General features: G+C 42.8%; 1 protein-coding gene across 1 annotated transcript in view; it reads left to right on the top strand.

Moving 5' to 3' along the window:
• Window positions 1–21935, top strand: part of BST1 (bone marrow stromal cell antigen 1) — a 39537-nt gene that overhangs the window by 10729 nt on the left and 6873 nt on the right. Inside the window, exons 2-9 of the mRNA XM_011984134.1 lie at window positions 633–654; window positions 1211–1337; window positions 3206–3341; window positions 7492–7574; window positions 11003–11079; window positions 11426–11518; window positions 15930–16016; window positions 19528–19587. Coding sequence (XP_011839524.1) covers window positions 633–654; window positions 1211–1337; window positions 3206–3341; window positions 7492–7574; window positions 11003–11079; window positions 11426–11518; window positions 15930–16016; window positions 19528–19587 — 685 coding nt within the window. The remainder of the gene's footprint in view (window positions 1–632; window positions 655–1210; window positions 1338–3205; window positions 3342–7491; window positions 7575–11002; window positions 11080–11425; window positions 11519–15929; window positions 16017–19527; window positions 19588–21935) is intronic.

The following is a 21935-nucleotide window of genomic DNA, read 5'->3' as shown; positions in this document are numbered from 1 at the left end:
AGGTGAGGGGTGTGTGTGTGTGTGTTCTAGAGGTGAGAGGTGTTTTAGAGGTGAGATGTGTATTTGTTCTAGAGGTGAGGGGTGTGTGTGTGTGTTCTAGAGGTGAGGGGGGTGTGTGTGTTCTAGAGGTGAGATATGTGTGTGTTTGTTCTAGAGGTGAGGGGGATGTATATGTGTAGTCTAGAGGTAAGCGATGTGTGTGTGTGTGTGTGTGTGTATGTGGTCTAGAGGTGAGGGATGTGTGTGTGGTCTAGAGGTGTGGGGTGTATGTGTGTGTGAGTGTGAAGGAGGGTGGAGAGGTATCCCTCTAGAAGTGAGGGTCGGGTAGAGGTGAACTGGGTAACAGCCCATTGCCACCCAGCAGATGTTCGGTCTGAGCCCTCAGAACCCAGAATGTGGTCTCAGGTTGGAATTCCTTGAGTCCAGTCCTTCCAGAATTCAAATTTCAGAACCCCTAAATCTGGAGGATTTCTGAAGTTTGGGTCTTTCTTACCAGCGCTGCATTTCTTACTGATTTTTGTTCCTTCTGTGGGCCCCCCTTTTCTTGTGTTTGCGATGTCTTTCTTGTGCTGATCGTTTTTACTATCGCACATTTCAGGCAAATAAAAAACAGCAGAGAATAATATAAGAACCACCTGTGTTACACACCACCCAGTATGAGAAACAGAAAGTCACAAATGCCATGGGAAATATTTTTTGAAAACTTGGATGGACCTCAAGAGGGGCTGGCACTGGAGGGTGCACCTGCTTTGCCAGGGGTGGAAGCCTCTTGCAGCGTTGGACCTCCCTCCTAACATCACACATCCTGCTGGCTGGCCTGGCCTCACCTGGTCTCCGAGGTCCACAGTGGACCTGAACAACGAGACTGCCCCCACTGTTAGTTCTAAATGAAGAGGCACCTGCTGTATAGTTGACTGAAATTGTCACCTCCTGCTAGGTGCCATTTCTACTTGTCTTTGTGAGCCTGGGGGCAAGGCTGTATTCCTTAGCTCTGAGAAATCTGTGCAGTGCCTTCTGAGAGGCAATTCCAGTGTCAGATTTCTGAATCTGTCACCTGAGCCGTGATAATTTGTTGTCTTTTTTGTAAGCCTACTTCTGCAGAGTCACTATATGACAAAATCTCTTGTAGAGCTCTTAGAGAAATGGAAATACTTCACATTACATCGTGATGTGCATGTGTGTGTTCTTCCCAACTTGTACTTTTGCACAGGAACAAGAACTGCACAGCCATCTGGGAAGCCTTTAAAGTGGCGCTGGACAAGGATCCCTGCTCCGTGCTTCCCTCGGACTATGACCTTTTTATTAACTTGTCCAGGCACTCTATTCCCAGAGATAAGGTAATGCTACAACCGTCTTGGGTAAAACTTTGTTCTCTGTCTCTACAGAAAGGGATGGTGCATGGGCCAGTTGTGAGATTAGCTGTCCCCTGCATCCTGCAATGTCACAGAAACATCAGGCAGCACACATAATGTGTGTGCTGAGCTCTCTGTGGGAAGCTAGCTTTGTTTCTGTATTAGTCCGTTGTCACATTGCTATAAAGAAATGCCTGAGACTGGGTAATTTATAAAGAAAAGAGGTTTAATTGGTTTCACAGTTCCACAGGCTGTACAGAAAGAATGGCAGCATCTACTTCTGGGAGGCCTCTGGGAGCTTTTACTCCAGCGGAAGGCAAAGTGGGAGCAGGTGTCTTACATGGCACGAGCAGGATCAAGGGCAGAGGGAGGTGCCATAGGCTTGTAAATAACTGGATCTTCTGAGAACTCCACCAGGAGAACAGCACCAATGGGGGAAATCCGCCCCCATAATCCAATCACGTTGCACCAGGCCCCACCTCTAACATATGGGATTACAATTTGACAAGAGACATAAATCCAAACCATATCAGTTTCCAACAGTGATTCTATATCTCCAGCTGGTTGTGGGCAGAAGAAAATTTCCTAAGTTTGCAAGTCAGTGTGAGAATCAGCACAGGGACATAAGGACATGGCCGTACCTGTCACACTGGGCCTCCACATCTGGTCAATTCTAAATAACCTTCATCCTAACTGGCCCAATGGCCTGAACCTTGAGTAATTCAGAAAACTCTCAATCTCAGTATCCTTCTGGGAGACCAGTCTCTCCATTTAATGGGTCTTAAGATTATAGTTATTCAGTACCAGTTGATTTAAGAAAACCACATATCTATATTCTGTCTACACTCTAAGGTCTAATAAAGTGAAAATAAATGAGAAAATTTCCATAAAACCCTTGCTTAAAAACATACCTCAAGTTTAAAGAATGCTAGACACCATTTTTGTTTCTGTGACATAAACATTCTTAACCTGATTTTTTTCCACGGTGTGTTATTTGTAAAGGCAAGTAAATGGAACTGTGAGGTTCAAAGATAGAAGAGACTGAAAACATGATTTTGAGTATATGCTGTTCTTTGAACCTCGCTGTCTTCCTGTCACTAAAAGCGCGGAAGCCAACTTTTTTACCTTCTCTTTCAGAGATTCGGTGCTAGTTGATGAACTCAGTAAATACTTCCTGGGCTATTTGTTTGCCCAGTCATTGGTGCTAAGGGTTAAGGCTGTAACAGTGAAAAACAGCCCCCACCCTTGGGGACCTTCTAGTCTAAATATAAACTGATTGGACTACTGAGGATCAGATGAAATAGTGACTGGGGCATTTGGGTTATTGTTATATGAAAACACTATAGTGGAAACTATGAAGTATGGTATGAAAGCAATGTGTTTTTGAGGCACTTGACACTTTAGGAAGTGCTTTCTGTGGCTTCATATTATCCTGGCCACAGCTGTGGAAGAAGATAAAGGGCTCATGCTCTGCATTTTCCAAAAGTAGAAACTGAGAAACAGGGAGATTGCATGCCTTGGTCAAGATTACATATCTAATACAAGACAGAGCCAGGATTCCAGCCCAGGTCCCTTGATCATTCTTAATGTAGGGAATCTTACCACATGCGTGTATATTTAGTACTAGTGAGAAAATATTCCATTAACATTTGCACAATACCCTGGGACTAAAGGGAGGAGAGATGCTAGCAGTCTTTGAATGAATAAAAAAAGACAACGAATAAGAACGTTCAGTTGTTGTGCAGCAGGTCAGAGTTGAATGAGAACTGGATTGCCCGACCTGCCTTGATGATGCTGTGCCTGAAGAGCCTGATTTTGTGTTGTATTTTGATGTTTTGTTTGTCTTTCCTTAGTCCCTGTTCTGGGAAAATAGCCACCTCCTTGTTAACAGCTTTGCAGGAAACACCCGTCGTTTTATGCCCCTGAGTGATGTTCTGTATGGCAGGGTTGCAGATTTCTTGAGCTGGTGTCGACAGAAAAATGCCTCTGGTAAGACTCCTGCACAAATCACAGGAGACTTAAGAGCTCCTATTTACTATGCATTACCATTTGTGCTAAATGCTTTCATATGCATTTATTTCACTTGATCCTCTCCGAGTCCTCTGAAATAAGTGACAAGAATAGTTAATAATAACAATACTGGAGAATACTTATCTTTTGCGGGTGCCAGTCTAAGCACTTTGTGTGTGTGTGTGTATACACACATATATACATATAAATGAGTGTGTGTGTGTATATACATATATATATACACACACATATATATATATACACACACTCATTTAATGCCCACAACAGCCTCCTGGGATCCTATCATAATCCCCATTTTGATAAATGAGGAAACTGAGGCACAGCAAGATTAAGAAAACTGCTCGGGGGGCACAGCTAGTAAGCAACAGACAGTCTGACTCCACAGCCCATTTTCTCAAGCTTGCACAACTCTGCCTTACTATCCTCACTTGTCCAGAGGGGGAAGCTGAGGCTTAGAGAGGTTAAATGACTGGAAGTGGTAAGGCTGGGTCTCAGCCCTGTCCTAATGGATTCTGAAGCCTGTGCTCTTTAACACCACTCCAGGCCGCCGGCAGATATTTCGAGATCCAAGTTACAAGGAAAGTTAGAGTCACAAGAGCTGGCCTGAATGCTCTGCAAACTCTCCTCATTAATCCAACTGTGGTGCTAGGAGCTGGAGACACAGCAGTCCCTATCTTCGGGGAGCTTATAGTCTCATGGGGGGCATTAACTCGAGTGATATAATGCAGGAAAAATGGTGTTCTGAGGAGTAGCAGAGTGAGACACCAGCCTCACCAGGGCATCAGGGAAGCTTCAGGAGGGAGGCTAGCAAGGAAAGGAGGTGAGGGAGTGTTCCCATCATGAAGACTGGAGATCCTTCCTGGGTATCAGAGTTACTTCAAAAGTTAACCTAATATCAGGCCGGGCATGGTGCTCACGCCTGTAATCCCAGCACTTTGGGAGCCCAAGGTGAGTGGATCATTTGAGGTCACGAGTTCGAGATCAGCCTGGCCAACATGAAGAAACCCCATCTCTACTAAAAATACAAAAAAATTAGCCAAGTGTGGTGGTGCATGCCTGTAATCACAGCTACTCAGGAGGCTGAGGCAGGAGAAACCCTCGAACCCTGGAGATGGAGGTTGCACTGAGGTGAGATCACACCACTGCACTCTAACCTGGATGGCAGAGTGAGACTCGGCACAAAAACGAAAAAAAGAGTTAACCTAGTATCAGTTCTGTTTATTTCTGCTCCATTTGTCCATCAAACTAAAATTTATAGTGTCTACTATGTGCTTGACCCTCATCTTCTAGACAGTAGGAACACAGCAGAGAATGAAAGAGGAAATTAATACCCCATGCTTACATTATAGGAAGGCAGAAAAGACAATAAACAGGCAAGTGAAATATATAGTCTGTCTTAAGATTATAAGGACTATGGAGAAAAATAAAACGGGTAATAAGGACAAAAAAGGTTGAGAGTGGAGGGCTGGGGAGAGGAAAGTGTTGCATTTTTACCTAGATGCCTAAGGAAAACCTCACTGAGAGGCTGATATTTGAACAAGGAGATGAGAAAGAACATTTTCTGATGGGAGAACAGCAATTGCAAAGACCCTGAGGTGGGAGCGTGTGTGACATATTTAATAGCAAAGAGGACAGTGGGCAAAGAGGAAAGTGCAAGCTATGAGGCTGGAGGAATAAAGAAGGGCCTGGTGGCACAGGATGTTGTGAGGCCTCTGCTTTTCACTGTGAGTGAGATGGGCAGCATTGCAGGTTCCAGGTCAAATGGACACAGCCAATCTTTCAATGGAGAATTTCCAGGAAGTTTTTGTTTGATGATGCTGCAGAGGGTGGGGAGAAGGAGGGGAGGAATGTGATGAAAAACACATAAAGAAAGGAAGAGCATTCCAGAAAACCACAGTTATTTCTTCCTCACTTCGCTGCCCTTTTCTATCTATGCCCTCCTATCAGGGCTCTTTGTGTCAGAAAGAAGCGAACTCCAGCGGTTCAGGTCAGCCAAATAACTGTATGTGTATGTCATGGAATCCTGTGGGGCCAGTAGCAATGGTGATGAGGTTTTTTATTTATTGACCCAGAAAGAGGCATATTTTTAAGCGAAAAATAAACTTACATAACCCTGTGATAGGTATGAGGCTATTCAAATAGAAACACATATACACAATACATCTATGAAAATATACACACAGAAAAAAGTCAAGAAAATAGCAAACCCAAACCATTGACAGCAGCTCTTTTTTATTTTATTTATTTTTATTTTAAAATCAGTGTTATTTTTTGAGACAGGGTCTCACTCTGCCGCCCAGGCTGGAATGCAGTGGTGTGATCCTAGCTCATTGCAGCCTTGAACTCCTGTGCTCAAGGGATCCTCTTGCCTCAGCCTCTTAAGTAGCTAGACTACAGGCACACACCACCACACTAGGCTGTTTTTAAAATTATTTTTGTAGACATATGGTCTTGCCATGTTGCCCAGGCTGGTCTTGAACTCCTGACTTCAAATAATCCTCGTGCCTCAGCCTCCCAAAGCACTGGGATTACAGGCATGAGCCACTGTACCTGGCCTTGGTTCTTTTTTCAAATTTTTATTTTTATTTTATTTTTGATTGACAGATGAAAATTGTATATATTTATGGCATACAATGTGATGTTTTGATACATATATACATTGTGTAATAATCAAATCAGGGTAATTAGCATATCCATCATCTTAAACATTTACTATTTCTTTGTGGTGAGACGTTCAAAATCCTCTCTACTAGTTATTTTGAAATATGCATACACTATTGTTAGCTATAGCCACTCTATTGTGCATTACAGCCCCAGCGCTTATTCCTCCTATGTAACTGTAACATTGTTGACCAGCCTCTTCCCATCTCCCTTATCCATTCGCCTTCCCAGCCTCTGGTAGCCACTATTCTACCCCCAACTTCTATGACATCTGCTTTTGAAGATTCCACTTTCAAGTGAGATCATGCAATATTTGTTTTCCTGTACCTGGCTTATTTCACTTGACATAATGTCCTCCAGGTTCATCCATGTTGTTGCAAATGGCTCAATAGTATTCCGTTATGTATATATGCCATATTTTCTTTTTTTTTTTAACGGAGTCTCTGTCTGTCGCCCAGGCCAGAGTACAGTGGCACGATCTCAGCTCACTGCAGCCTCCGCCCCCCAGGTTCAAGCAATTCTCCTGCCTCAGCCTCCTGAGTAGCTGGGACTACAGGTGCATGCCACCACACCCAGTTACTTTTTGTATTTTTAGTAGAGATGGGGTTTCACCATGTTGGCCAGTCTGGTCTTGAACTCCTGACTTCAGGTAATCCACCCACCTCGGCTTCCTAAAATGCTGAGATTACAGGCATGAGCCACTGTGCTCGGTCTATTTTCTTATCTATTAATCAGTTGATGGACACAGATTGATTCTGTATCTTGGCTATTATGAATAATGCCATTAATAGCAGTTCTTGCTAGGAATATGAGGTCAACTTGTAGATCAGAAATTTTTTTTCTTTATAGAGTATATGGTAAGCATGTTCCACATCCCATTGATCGCTGGGGTCTTTAATCTGTCCTTAAACATTTTAAAATGTAATATATTTTGACATTTTGTATATTTTTCAATTGTATAAAATTTCTGTTCTCTGGCTAAGCATTATCGCTCTTAATCCTTTTTTTTCCTTGCATTTACTACTAAGATAATGGCTAACGATTTAATTTTTGGAGACGGCACTTCTCCCAATAAAGCAAAGGGTTTTTGTTGCTGTTTGTGAGTTTTTAAACATTACTTTACTAGTGCTCCAGTAGAGAAATAACCCAGCTAATATGCTGAGGCTCAGTGGTCAGCTAGGCTCACTCACTAGCCAGCTATTTAGTTCTCTGCCTTCCTCACATTTGTGGTGAGAAAAATGACCAACGTCTTTAGTATCATGGACAAGGTGGTCCCTCACCAGGCTCCTTGTGGATCAAGTGGGAAGAACTGTGGATGTTAAACTTGTACACATTGTACAGAATGGAGGCTAAGTACGCGTCATGGAACTGGGATATATTGTAAGTTAATTCTTCTCTGAGATAGATAATCTTTGGAATAAAATGTGTTTGTCTACTTACCCCTTAGGACTCGATTACCAATCCTGCCCTACATCAGAAGACTGTGAAAATAATCCTGTGGATTCCTTTTGGAAAAGGGCATCCATCCAGGTAATGCTGGGATGATATCTGAGTGGTTGAGCGTGTGTGGGACCCATAGAGATGGAACACAGTGATTCAGAGTCTGGGCCCCAGGTCATCAATCAACTTCTCTGAGCCTCACTTTCCACTTTTACCACATCATGATTCATGCTCTTTGCTATATAAAGTTGTGAGAATTTAAGGAAATAAAATGCTTAATGCAGTGCCTGGCACAGAGAAAACATTCCATAAATGTTCACTATGCATGAGGCTTTTAATTAGTCATTATTATTTCCATTATGTCATGGTTATCATTAGTATTTCAAAGCAATGATTTCGATTGCTACATAAAATGGGGCAACTCCTGCTTTATGGAAGACCCTAGTACACCTGAGATCGAGTTGTGGGGATCAGAAATGTTCACAAGACTAATATTAACGGAAGAGGAACTGATAGGAAATGGAGGATAAGCTGGAGACACAGAAATGGTCTCCTGAAGGTAGGTCTGTTTCCCAGAGAATGATGTCACCAGAACTGATGACAGCTATCAGTAGCTATAGCATGCCAGTGACTACAGAATTCTCTGTCATGAGAATCAGAATAAAGATTGCAAATAAAGAGGGTTAAGTTCTTAGTTCAGTGCCTGGCAAAGAGCTGTTGACTATTAAACATTAGCTAGGTTGACCAGGTGGATGTCAGGGCACTTCCGCCCACCACCGTCAACCCCAAAAAAGACTATCCATGTCTTTTTTGGTCTCATCTTCTACCCTAGATCCTCAGGTGTCCACTAGGTAGATTGTTAGTCAGGGTGAGAAGGACCTTGGCCAAATCCTCCATGGTGGCTGCAGTTTGGAGCTAAGCAGAGGATCCCTCCCAGATAAAACATATTCTGTTTATTACTGTGCTCTGCTGCCTACCCCAAGAGAGCACCATTTGCTCCCACTACCTGTAGGTTTCATCTTGAGCACAGACTTCAGTCAGTTGGCAGCAGCTGCCAGAGCCCTTCATTGAGAACTGGGAGGCTACAGAGATGTCCTCATCTGAAAGTGGGATCAAACAGTAACTCAGGGGAGATGTCCGCATTACATGTAAAGGAACCATTTATTTTACCCAGTGGGTCTGCCAGACTTTCAAGTGTGTGCTGCAAACCACCACCTTATACTTCCTCCAGTTCTATAATGGAAATCTAATACTAGTGCCCACATTTTTTGAGCCCTTGGCATTTTCTGTGTAGTCGAAGCATGAGGAGAATTAGTGTGGTATAGTGATGAGAAGCGGATTTGAACCTTAGCAGATAAGTATTCAATAAATGTTAGCAGTTATTATTTTAAATATTTTCATCTTTTTTTTTGAGACAGAGTCTCACTCTGTCGATCTCAGCTCACTGCAACCTCCGCCTCCCGGGTTCAGGTGATTCTTCTGCCTCAGTCTCCTGAGTAGCTAGAACTACAGGCACGTGCCACCATGCCCAGCTAATTTTTGTATTTTTAGTAGAGATAGGGTTTCACCATATTGGCCAGGCTGGTCTCGAACTCCTGACCTCGTGATCTGCCCACCTCAGCCTCCCAAAGTGCTGGGATTAAAGGCGTGAGCCACCATGCCTGGCCAAATATTTTCATCTTTATGACAATTATATGAGGCAGAGACTTTTATCAGGTAATAACGTAATAAAATACCTTATTTTACAGATAATAAAGTAAGGTACAGAGAGGTCAAGAAGCTTGACTAGGGTTATGGAACTGACAAGTAGGGGAGCTAGGATTTGAAACCAGGCAGGCTGACTCGAGATCAGACTTTCAACCACAACGTTATACAGCCTCATTGCATCTGCATACTTTTTATTTTTATTTTTATGTTTTTTTTTTTTTTTTTTTTTTTTGAGACAGAGTCTCTCTGTGTCACCCAGGCTGGAGTGCAGTGGCACATTCTCAGCTCACTGCAACCTCCACCTCCCAGGTTCAAGCAATTCTCCCACATCAGCCATCAGCCTCCCGAGTAGCTGGGACTGCAGGTGCGTGTCACCACGCCCAGCTAATTTTTGCATTTTTAGTTGAGACAGGTTTTTGCCATGTTAGCCAGGCTGGTCTCAAACTCCTGACCTCAGGTGATCTGCCCACCTCAGTCTCCCAAAATGCTGAGATTACAGGCATGAGCCACTATGCCTGGCTCTGCACACATTTTTTTAAAAAGTATTTTTTTTCTTTTTGTCAGTGTAATAGCTGCTCATAATAGTGATTGACACATACAGAAAATATAAATTAATCACCCACATTCCTACCACCTAAAGGCAACCCATTTAGCATAGTGGTGACCAGGTATTGGCATTTAAGAATTTAACTATGACTGTTAGCACTATTTGGAAGCAATCTGAGACATGGATAACATGGAGTATATTGTTTGATATTGAGTATCATTTTGCTGGGGAATGAACCCAGCCACCTATACATCAGTGCCACATATTTCACCTCTACACCTCCTTCATTCTACTATAAACATTTTATGAGGGAAATTACATGCTCCAGTAGTATTTTGAAGTGGAGATTTTGGAATTTCTGTAGACCTGTCGCTCCGTTGGGAATCCTAGACTTCGGCCCATGTATTTTTAACACAGTAAAGCTCATGCTCCTCCAACGACTGTTGCATTTTGCTTTGAAAGTAAGTACTTCCTATGCTATTGCAAATACTGTAGACTTTTACTAATGGCTGGTTAATATTTCAGACACTTAAGTATCACAGTTCACTTACCACCCCCTTGTTAAGTATTTGGTATTGGTTATAATATTTCAGTATTACAAAGAATGCTGCACCACACATCTTTGTGCACAATGCTCCTGGTAGTCCTTAGTGCTGTTTGCCAGATAATTCTGGCTTGTCTTTTTGAGCCCACCGTTTGCACTTCCCTGCCTCATGAAATTATTTACATGTGACTTACACTGGCCAATCAGTTGCAAGCGGGAGTGATGTGTGTGACTTTTGGGTGGAAGCCTTTAAGAAGTGGTCCATGATTTGTCACTGTCTCCTCCCTTTCCTGGCAATCAGAGATTTTGCAGATGTGTCCCAGAATGAGGACACGTGCAACAAAACCCCAGTGGGCCTGTGATAAACATGTAGTGTGAGCATGATATAAATCATTGTTGTTTTAAAGTCACTGCAGTTTCGAGGTTCTTTGCTAAGGGAGCATAACCTACTTTATTATAGCTGATAAGATACTGCATATTTTCTATTATCTTCTTGGGGTAGATTCCCAGACATGGATTACTGAGTCTATGAGTTTTTTGACATTTCAAGGCAATTTGCTTTCCAAAATAAACCAATTTGCATTTCTACTAAGCCATATGAAATGCCACATTTATCATATCCTTGCCATTATTTAGAACTGACAATTTGTAAAAATGCTCATTTCATAGCAGAAAAATGTCACGTCTTTATTTGCTAAAAATACTTGGTTCTTCTCATAGTATTCAAAGGATAGTTCTGGGGTGATCCACGTTATGCTGAATGGTTCAGAGCCAACAGGAGCCTATCCCATCAAAGGGTAAGAACACCAGCACATTCAAACACAACAGAGAATGCCCAAATATTTATTTAATTGTTTTAAACAGAGGCTAAAGAAAATTATTCTAGTCCCCATCTCATGCTTGCTTCTGTAAATTCAGGTAAAGCAAAACAGATCAATGACCTGGTGATCACAGCCATGTCTATAGAGTTAAACCATTAACAGCTGATGAATACTGGAATAAAAAGTAAACTAAAAATAAAAGCTAAAGAAGAAAAACTTCTAAAAGCCCTTTATTTTTTAAAGAAGAGTAATGATAAATTAACTAAAAACTGAAATGGAAAAAATATCATATTGCTTTAGGGCTTTAAGAAATGTTTCTCAGTTTTTTTGCAGATTATGAAATTCCAAACCTCCAGAAGGAAAAGATTCCACGAATTGAGATCTGGGTTATGCATGAAATTGGGGGACCCAATGTGTAAGTTATGGTGATATTGATGATGATAATTGCACAAGTTTGTTTCTCTTGATTATGATATGATCAAGTTCGTTTAACATTTTCAGTTTGGGGGAAATGACAGCCTTCTTTGTTTCTAACGGGGTTGGTAGAGAAAGACAGAAGCTTGACTTCCTGGGAACGCCACTAGTCAGTCCCGAGCCCAGAGAGAAAACCTCCTTTATCCGGGAGATTCTTCTCAGCCAGCAAAGACAGTGTTCCTTTCTGAGTGGCTTGGGTAGCTTTGGATGGGCGAGTTCCTTATGCATTTGTGAGGGTCTAAGTCATTTTCTCCTTCTGGTCATTTGAAATTCAAAAGCCCTCACCACTGGTTCTCAGAATTAACCTAAGGACTCTATAATTAAGATGTCATTCTCAGAGAACAACCAGCTCTTCAACTGGGTCTTGAATAACTGGTTAAGAAAACTTTTATGATCCACATTTTCTGGGAAGCCACATCAGTTTATATGTAAATGCAAACTTAAACTCATCCTTCTCAGCAGTGAAAGGCACTGCTGGCACAAACTCAAGATAAAAAAGTTAAATTGATTTGGTTTAAAGACAAGCCAACGAGGCCACAGCCTAAATAAAGCTGGACAGCCATGATGGAGCTTCAGAAACAAGCTGGGGCCTTGTCCTTCAGAACAGTCCCTCTGTGCTACATGGAGGAAGGTATTACTAACCCCAAGGAGTGGAGGTCCCATTGAAAGTGTTTAGGAGAACCTCAGTTAATTCCCTGTGTCCGTGTCAGCCCCCAGGACTCTCTAAGACTCACCATATAAGGGGTAATTTTTCCCCTGTCCCTTGGGCAATAGATCGTGATAAATTTGCAAACTACTTAATTATACCAAGATCTGCATTCCCCTTCTCAGAAGACAAATTATACTTATTTTTGCATGAAAAATGCATATCGTTGGTCTAATTTTTGTGAGAAGTTGCTCTGTCTAGAAGTTATACTTGCTTGTTATTTTACTGTATCTGTCAGAGAAAGCACAAAACCTACCTCTAATGAGATAAGGGGATTGGCATTCAACGTCATCTCAGCCCATCATTTCTGCTGTATGAGAGGTTACAAAAGGAGTCAGAGCACCTAGTAGTACATTTGAGCCACAGGGTGGAGGTGCAGGTCATGATCTAAGGAAGTAGGACTCTTGACTCAGATTTTAGGGAAAACATATTAGCACCATAGTTAATAAAATTATAATGTATTAGGGATTATTATTGTTAAATAAGTAGATTTTAGCTGCTCTTGTCACACAAAAAAGTAACTATGTGAGATGATAGATGGTTAATCTGCTTTGCTATAATAACCAATTTACTATCTATATGTATCTAATGACATCATGCTGTACATCTCAAATATACAAAATAAAACTTATTTAAAAAATAAAACTCATAAGCAAAGAGCTAAACACAGCATGGCTAACACCTGATTGTGTTTAGCATGGTTTGGGCTGCCTTTATTCAAATAAACAGTTTATAGTTATTTATTTATTTTTTGAGACAGAGTTTCGCTCTTGTTGCCCAGGCTGGAGTGTAGTGCAACCTCAGCCTCCCGAGTTCAAGTGATTCTCCTGACTCAACCTCCTGAGTGCTGGGATTACAGGTGTCCACTAGCACGTCCAGCTGATTTTTTATATTTTTAGTAGAGGCAAGGTTTCACCATGTTGGCCAGGCTGGTCTCGAATTGCTGAACTCAGGTGATCCACCTACCTCAGCCTCCCAAAGTGCTAGGATTACAGGGGTGAACCACCATGCCCAACCTTTATAGTTATTTTAATAACACATTCACTTATCTCTGTGTCCAGGTGTCCTGCAGCCTAAATGTCATTGCTTACTGAAAAAAAAAATTCTAAGTAGTGAGCCTGGCCCAGAGTAAGGCATTGTCCCAGGTATTGGCAAAGTTCTAAAAAATGATGTTATTCAACACTGTGCTTTCTTCATTCCTGTAATGCCTGGAATTCCACTTCTGTGAAAATTTCCAGTTGCTCATTTCCTCCCTGTACACTCCCACTCTATTAATTTTATGGTGGTGAGGCTGTTTACCATCCCATTTCATGTAAAGTCAGGGTCCTGTTTGTAATATATCGTGCCTAATAACCACAGTTGGTGGTGGTGTGTATCTACCTCTGTTTGCATTTGTAAATTCTCCCTGCTTGATTGTGACCATTACTGAAAGCGGGTAAGAATCACTGTTGGAAACACATGAAAAAATGCTCATCATCACTCACCATCAGAGCAATGCAAATCAAATCCACAATGAGATACCATCTCACACCCGTTAGAATGGCAATCATTAAAAAATCAGGAAACAACAGGTGCTGGAGAGGATGTGGAGAAATAGGAACACTTTTACACTGTTGGTGGGACTGTAAACTAGTTCAACCATTGTGGAAAACAATGTGGCGATTCCTCAAGGATCTAGAACTAGAAATACCATTTGACCCAGTCATCCCATTACTGGGTATATACCCAAAGGATTATAAATCATGCTGCTATAAAGACACATGCACACGTATGTTTATTGCAGCACTATTCACAATAGCAAAGACTTGGAACCAACCCAAATGTCCATCAATGACAGACTGGATTAAGAAAATGTGGCACATATACACCATGGAATACTATGCAGCCAAAAAGAAAAAGAATGAGTTCATGTCCTTTGTAGGGACATGGATGCAGCTGGAAACCATCATTCTCAGCAAACTATCACAAGAACAGAAAACCAAACACCACATGTTCTCACTCATAGGTGGGAAATGAACAATGAGATCACTTGGACACAGGAAGGGGAACATCACACACTGGGGCCTATTGTGGGGAGGGGTGAGTGGGGAGAGCTAGCATTAGGAGATATACCTAATGTAAATGATGACTTAATGGGTGCAGCACAGCAACATGGCACATGTATACATATGTAACAAACCTGCACGTTGTGCACATGTACCCTAGAACTTAAAGTATAATAATAATAATAATAAAACACACACACACACACACACAATCACTGTTGGTACGAGTGTGGGAAATTGCCACTCTCATACTTTATTAGGGTGTAATTTGGCCATTCATATAAAAGCCTTAGACTGGATTCAAATCTTTGATGCCAGAAAACCTACTTTCAGGAATTTATGCCAACGGAACAAATAATTAATAATGTGTATGAAAATGAAGTTCCAGTCAGTGACTGTCTGGGCTGGTGGCATGGGAGGTAAGAATTTACGAAGACAGTTGTAGGTAAAGAAAGACAGATTTATTAGAGAAAGTATGAAAATATGTTGCAAGGGTGCAACTGGCAGGTCGGCAAGAGACGAGCTGACTGCAGGGAGACAAAGGCTTACTGGGAATTTTATAGAACGGTGCTTGTGCTGTGTGCTGAAGAGCACTTGTGCAGTTCTCATAGCACCAAGGTTGCAGTGAGCTAACTTGCCTTTTTCTATCAGCTGAGCGTCTGGTGATAGGTGGCCTTAGGAAGGTTGTGAGTTATTTGTGCAGGAAGCCTATGTGCCCTGGACCATGAAGAAGGTAGACTTATAGCTTACCTGCTTTGTCTTTTTGCTTTCCCCTGCTCCTGCCAGCCTGACTCTGTTTTCCTAATTAGGACTCCACACCAACAAAGTTTGTTCTAGTGTAAATGGCATTGAAATAAAAGAATCAACCTAGGTCTTCAACAAGAGAGGATGGGTTCTATGAGTGTTGGTCTGTTTATGTAAGGGAGACCATGCTGGAGCTAAAAATAATGGCAGAGAAGTGTGTGTGTTTGTGTGTGTGTGTGTGCAGATGGGACCTAAAACAGACTACAAAACACATTGGATAGCAGAGACCCATTGCTGTATTTTAAAAATCTTGCAGAAATAAATATATTTTAAAAGTCTAGACCTATATACACCAAAATGTTAACAGCAGCTATCTCTAGGGGTGTGAGATTTGGGGTAATTTTTTAAAATTTTTGTTTATTTGCATTTTCTAATATTTTTAAATTTGTATGTTTTGGTGGTTACTTAAAACTTCAAATGAATATACTGTAGTGTAGGGTGAACAAATTGGCAGGTAGCAATGTGCCGAGCCCCTGGAGCACATTGCAGATATGTGTCATTGTCTGGGGACAGACTACACAGGTGGCTGACACCACGTGCATGCACTGGCCCTGGCTTTCCCAGCGCTCCCGGCTGCCCAGCTTCAGGTCCGGTGCTGGGGTCTTCAGAGCATCATCTCCTGGGTCCTGCAGGTTTACCAGAAGCAGCCCTTTTTAAACCAGAGACATTCCTCTTTTCTTTCTGGGAGTAGAATATCCAGGAGCACATGGTCAAAAGAAATTATGATTAACCCAGAAACAACTTCCTCTTCCACCTCTTATTTGCTTACTTTTTAATTATGTATTTTTATGTTTTAGGGAATCCTGCGGGGAAGGCACCATGAAAGTCCTAGAAAAGAGGCTGAAGGACATGGGGTTCCAGTACAGCTGTATTAATGATTACCGGTAGGTGGCCTATATATCAATGTGTACTTGTAGAGGTGGTGTGTGATTTTGGAGGAGGTGGGCTGCCGAAAGGGTATTGCTGGTTCTCAGCTCTGAAGGCCATGGGGTGGTGTCTTCTGGGTGGCCTCTTGGTGTGGAGGCAAGGAGCACCTTCTGGCCTGGGTTTGGCCAGGGCCCCACCTACTGCTCTCCAGAGTCCATCTTCATGGCATTTAAAGGACACACAGAGCAGCGCTTTCTCATTTGCTCATGCCTAGTTTTCTCCTCACTGTGCTTACTGTGCAGTGAGACACGGGAGGACAGGGACTGATGAGGTTCCTATGTCTTTGGATCTCTGTGGGATCCTTGTGCATGACAGGTGCTAAGGTGGGAGTTTGTTTGAGATATTTACAGATACATCTTGACCACAGACCAATAGGAAAATAATAGTAACTACCACTTGGTGAGCACCTATGGGCCAGACCCTTTATATACTTATAATCAGATATCATTTATGTGCCTTCTTGCTTGTAATTTTTTAAAAAAAATCTTGGCTCAAGCCCTAAGGTAGTTGCAAGCCATCTCTGGACTCAAATCCCTGCCTCTTGCTCTCTCTGCCTCAGCCCCCAAGACTGTGGACCTGCTGATTCTGCAAGGGGCTGGAATCCAACACTGCAAAAGCTGAGTGGCTTTCTTGAACATTTCTGAGTGTCGCAGGGTGGAAATGATGTCAGTGGTCTTCTCTTGTTGCCCAGCACCCTTGATTATCCTGCTTCTCTGCCACTCTCTGCCTTCCCAGCAGCCCCATGGACTGGATCATTCTCCCAGCTGAGCAAAGCACCCTAAACATGTGAGCCACTCCCTCCCATTCCATGCCTCCTCAAGACAAGGAGCCCCTCAAGGCTGTTCTGTTACCTGTACCTTTTACTCATATATTATTGCCAATGCCCTCAAAAGTTAGATGTTGTTTATCACCCCCTCTTAAAAACAAAACAAGGGAAATGTCCTTTTCTGGAAATATAATCTATGTACAGAAAAATATACAAAACATGAGTACACAGGTGGATGAAGTTTCCCCCATTTAGCGCATACCTGCAACCAGCCCTCAGACCAATAAACAGAACATAACCAGCATCCCCAGAGGCTCCCATTGGCCTCTTTTGGTCACCAACCCCATAGTAACCACTCTCCAGATTCGTAATGTCGTTTATTAGTTTTATCTGTCTTTAAGCTTTAAACTCAGTGACAGAGCTGAGTTTTGAACCCAGCTTTGCATGGCCTTAAAGCATGCTCTTTCCCTCATGCTACCAAGCTCTTCCTTCCTTAATCAAAGCTCCAGTAGTAAATTTTAAAAAATATTCAATTCTTGGCTGAGCGCAGTGGCTTATACCTGTAATCCCAGCACTTTGGAAGGCCAAGGTGGGCGAATAACGAGGTCAGGAATTTGAGGCCAGCCTGGCCAACATGGTGAAACCCCGTCTCTACTAAAAATACAAAAATTAGCTGGGCGTGGTGGTGGGTGCCTGTAATCCCAGCTACTCGGGAGGCTGAGGCAGGAGAATCACATGAACCCAGGAGCTGGAGGTTGCAGTGAGCCGAGATCATACCATTGCACTCCAGCCTGGGTGACAAGAACAAGACTTCGTCTCAAAAAACCAAAAGAATTCAATTCTTACTCCAAAACAGCTCAATAGCCAAGCACAGTGGCATGCACCCGTAGTTCCAGCTACTTGGGAGTCTGAGGTGGGAGGATTGCTTGAGCCCAGGAGTTCAAGGGAACAGTGAGCTATGATGGGGCCACTACACTCTAGCCTAGGTGACAGAGCAAGACCTGGTCTCAAAATAAAACAAAGCAAACCCCCTGCCATCAACCCCTCAATACCAAACAAAACAAAACAAAAAACAAGCTCAATGGTGGAGAAAATTGTAGCTAAGATTTTTGCATTCACAACCACTTTGCTTTGTTTTTATGTCATTGGGCTGAGCTGTAATAGCCGGGCCAGAGCCCAAGTCTCCTTCCCCCTTACAGCTGCCCTGGGTCTGGACTTATGTCCTTCCTCTCCATTGGTGTCCCCACCTCAGTCGGCCTCAGGGCTCTTCTCTTCCAAGCCTGCCTCAGTAAAGAAACGAGGAAGCTCCCATTTCTTTACTGCCCATAAGTTGTTTCTGTGTTAGTGTCAGGAGCAGAGAGGATACAATAAAAGGTATAACATGGGAAAGTGACAAGGGTTAACATAACAAATCCAACTCCAACCCAGATGTGAGAACCTCCTGCCCCTCACAATTCAGGTGGCACTGCCTTCTGCCCCACATCAGTTGAAGGTTCTCCCTGAGGTGCTTGCCCATTTTGGAGGGGGCTTATCTTTTCACAGCCTCCCTTACCTCCCGGTTGGTTTCTGCCAGCACTGTGTTGAATCAGATTCAGTGAAACTCCATGCCTGTTTTTGGATGTACACAATGACAGATAATTACTCTTATTAAAAATATGTGCATCAGGTAGACATTAATGAAAAGTAGCTGAGTCAAGGACAGAAGACATGGCATGCCATAGAGAGAACAGTATCACGTTCCTGTTCTTCCATAGTCCCCTGCAGTGATCCTGCCACAGAGATCCTGTCTAGGATTGTCTCCTACCTAACTCCCCATGTGCCACCAAGACCTGGCTCCTGTCTTCATTGCTGCTTCCCTTCTCCACCCTTGGTGCCTTGGAACTTCACATGTTCTCCCTCTACTGTGCACAGAAAGTTAGCATTCCTCTCTGATGCCTGAGCGCTGACCATCACCCATGTGGTTCAAGTCCACCCTTCTGCCCAAAGTACTTATCAGGTTGTACTGTAATGTCATATGTGCATATAGAAGTGGTTAGAAGCTCGGGCCCTGGAGTCAGCCTGCATAATTCAAGTTCAGCCCTTCAACTTGCTGCTATGAGAACTTGGGCAGGTTACTGTGGTCAGCTTTCTAATTGTAAACTGGAGAAGATAAAGCACCTATTCCATTTGGTTGTTATGAGGATTAAATGACATGATCCTCACAGAAGATATAATCAAATGTCTTGGTACATAGTAAGTGCTTGATAAATGCTGGCTAATATTTTTATTTGTTTTATTTTTTCTAGACACAGGTCCTCACTCTGTTTTCCAGGCTGGAGTGCAGTGGTGCGATCATAGTTCACTGCAGCCTTGAACTCCTGGGCCTCCCGCCTCAGCCTCCTGAGTAGCCAAGACTATAGGCGTGAGCCTCTGCACCCAGATAATTTTTAGACTTTTTTTTTGTAGAGCCAGCATCTCGCTATGTTGCCCAGGCTGGTCTCAAACTCCTGGTCTCAAGCAGTCCTCCTGCCTCAACCTCCCAAAGCGCTGGGATTACAGGCATAAGCCACCATGCTGGGCCACTAATATTTTTAGAGGAAATAGTTTGTATATTCTTTGAGGTCAGAGAATACTGTATCTCCAGGACTTTTCATGCAAGCCATAAATGTTTCATGGATGAAAGTTATTTAAATAACCCCTTAAATATTATTTTCTTTCTGTAGACCAGTGAAGCTCTTACAGTGTGTGGACCACAGCACTCATCCTGACTGTGCCTTAAATTCGTAAGTAAATGTCTTAACTCAGGTCGTTCTTTCCCAAGATAACCATCTCCTTTCAGAAGTTTTCAGTTCACAAACATGAACATATTATCAAACGCAGATGTAAGTGTGCTCATTTGGTTCTGGTTTGGCATTATTTTTATTTATATGTATCTGTCTTAGTTTTTGTACAAAAAGCAATCACACTACACATAACGTCCTGCTGTGAGCTTTCTTCGCTTGCCGGTGTAATGTGGCCATCCTTTGAAGTTTGTTCATACTTTCTGTCCCAGTCTACTAGTGGCTGTAGAGCAATCTGTAGGATGGTCACACCACCTTTTATGTAATCCCTTCTGAGTCATGGGCTGGCTTGTTTGTATGTTGTTGTAGTAGTTTTTTTTAGCTATTATAAACAATAGTGAAATATAATCCTTGATTATATGCTTTAAGCTGTTGTGCAAGTATTTGTGTAGGATAGATTCCCAGAAATGGAACTGCTGGGTCAAAGAATGTGTGTATTTTAAATTTTGGTGTGTTCTGCAAAATTCTGATATGTTTCAGAAAGGCTGTGCCAGGATACACTCCCACCACCAGTCTATGCTGGGAGCACCCCTTCTCCACTCCTCCACACTATGCATTTTCTACATCCATATCTGTATCTGTGCCTGTACCTATAACCATATCACTTTAGCCAATCTTAGGGGTAAAACATAGCACATTATTGTCATTTCAGTTTGTGTTGGCCGGGAGATTTCTGATCCCTCCACTTGAATTCTCTTATGAAATCTATTTACTAACATCATGTTTATCCTGCCAATCCACCTCAGGTGTGCTTTCCTCTATGAGACTTTCCTCATTCTCCACGTGGATTGAGGAACTCTCTTCTCTTTGCTCCCAAGGACTTTGTGCACAATCTGATGACAGTGCTTTACTTTTCCTAGCCCTGCTGTCGTTCATTCTGTACCATCTGCCTGCCTCACTCTGCCTTCCTCTTTGTGTTTCTCTTAGTATTTTTCATTAGAGTTGCACATAGTGGGTGCACCATCAATGCCTGCAGGATCCATCTTCGTCCATCTACAAGAGAAGAGAACTAATCAGAGTGCACAGCAACTATATGCTAGGCATTTGCTGTGTGCACTACATAAAATACTATGTTTATCTGAATAACTAGTAAGTTTAAGAGAGTCAGGCTGGGCATGGTGGCTCATGCCTGTAATCCCAGCACTTTGGGAGGCTGAGGCAGGTGGATCACCTGAGGTCAGGAGTTCGAGACCGGCCTGACCAACATGGTGAAACCCCATCTCTACTAAATACAAAACATTAGCCGGGAGTGGTGGTGCATGCCTGTAATCCCAGCTACTTGGGAGGCTGAGGCAGGGGAATCACTTGAACCCAGTAGGCGGAGGTTGCAGTGAGCCGAGATTGCACCAGTGCACTCCAGCCTGGGCAACAAGTGTGAAACTCCATCTCAAAAAATAAAATAAAATGAAATAAAATAAAATAAAATAAAATAAATAAGATAGAGAAAGAGAAAGAGAGAAAGAGAGAAAGCACATGCCCTGGTGAGCTGGCTTGTCATCCCCATATAATTCTTCTTCCTTCTTCATTTAGTAATAGAACCCTTGAATTTTAAATGGGTTCATGGCTATCAAGAATAACTATCCTAGCCTCCCTACCCACTGTGGCCAAGTGACATGTGCAATTTCTGGGTTTAGCACTTGAAAGGAAGGGGCATACATTCCCTTTCTCCTTTTATGCTGGCTGGTATATGGGCCCACAAGACGTGGAGGTGAGCTGTCTTCAACTGGGCGTGGCAGAGCAACACAGCAAAAGGAAGCCGGGTGCCTCTGTACCATGGTGTCACTCTACCAGCCCTGGAGAGTTACTGAGAGAGAAATAAACATCTGTCTTCTCTAAGCCACTGTCATTTAGACAGAAGCCAGACTTTCATTTGATCTGGTGTGGGTAGGTTCATATTCTCCCTTCAGAAGCAAATGAACTCTGGCTCAGAGAAGTTAATGAAGGGCTCACCCAAGACCACCCAGCTAGTGCAGGCAGAACCAGGATCTGAAGGAGTCTGAGAACTGTCAAAATTCACTCCGGCAGATTTCTTGCTCTTTGGGCCGGAAATTAGGACAACAGACCCATCATCTCCAGCATGTATTCTAGGAGCCAACATCCCAGGGTTCGGTGATGGATTTAAGTCCTCTCCTCATGCTCTAATGCTATTCGTTCCCTGTGAATCTGGCATACATCGTTTCTGAGTCCTCTCACAGTAGATAAAGAACAGCCTGTGAACCTGGGTCTCTCACAGGAGATAAAGAACAGCCTGTGAACCTGGGTCTCTCACAGGAGATAAAGAACAGCCTGTG

Source organism: Mandrillus leucophaeus, unplaced genomic scaffold, assembly GCF_000951045.1.
Source record: "Mandrillus leucophaeus isolate KB7577 unplaced genomic scaffold, Mleu.le_1.0 Scaffold261, whole genome shotgun sequence".
Classification (NCBI taxonomy): Eukaryota; Metazoa; Chordata; class Mammalia; order Primates; family Cercopithecidae; genus Mandrillus; species Mandrillus leucophaeus.
This window is presented reverse-complemented; position numbering and strand designations above follow the sequence as displayed.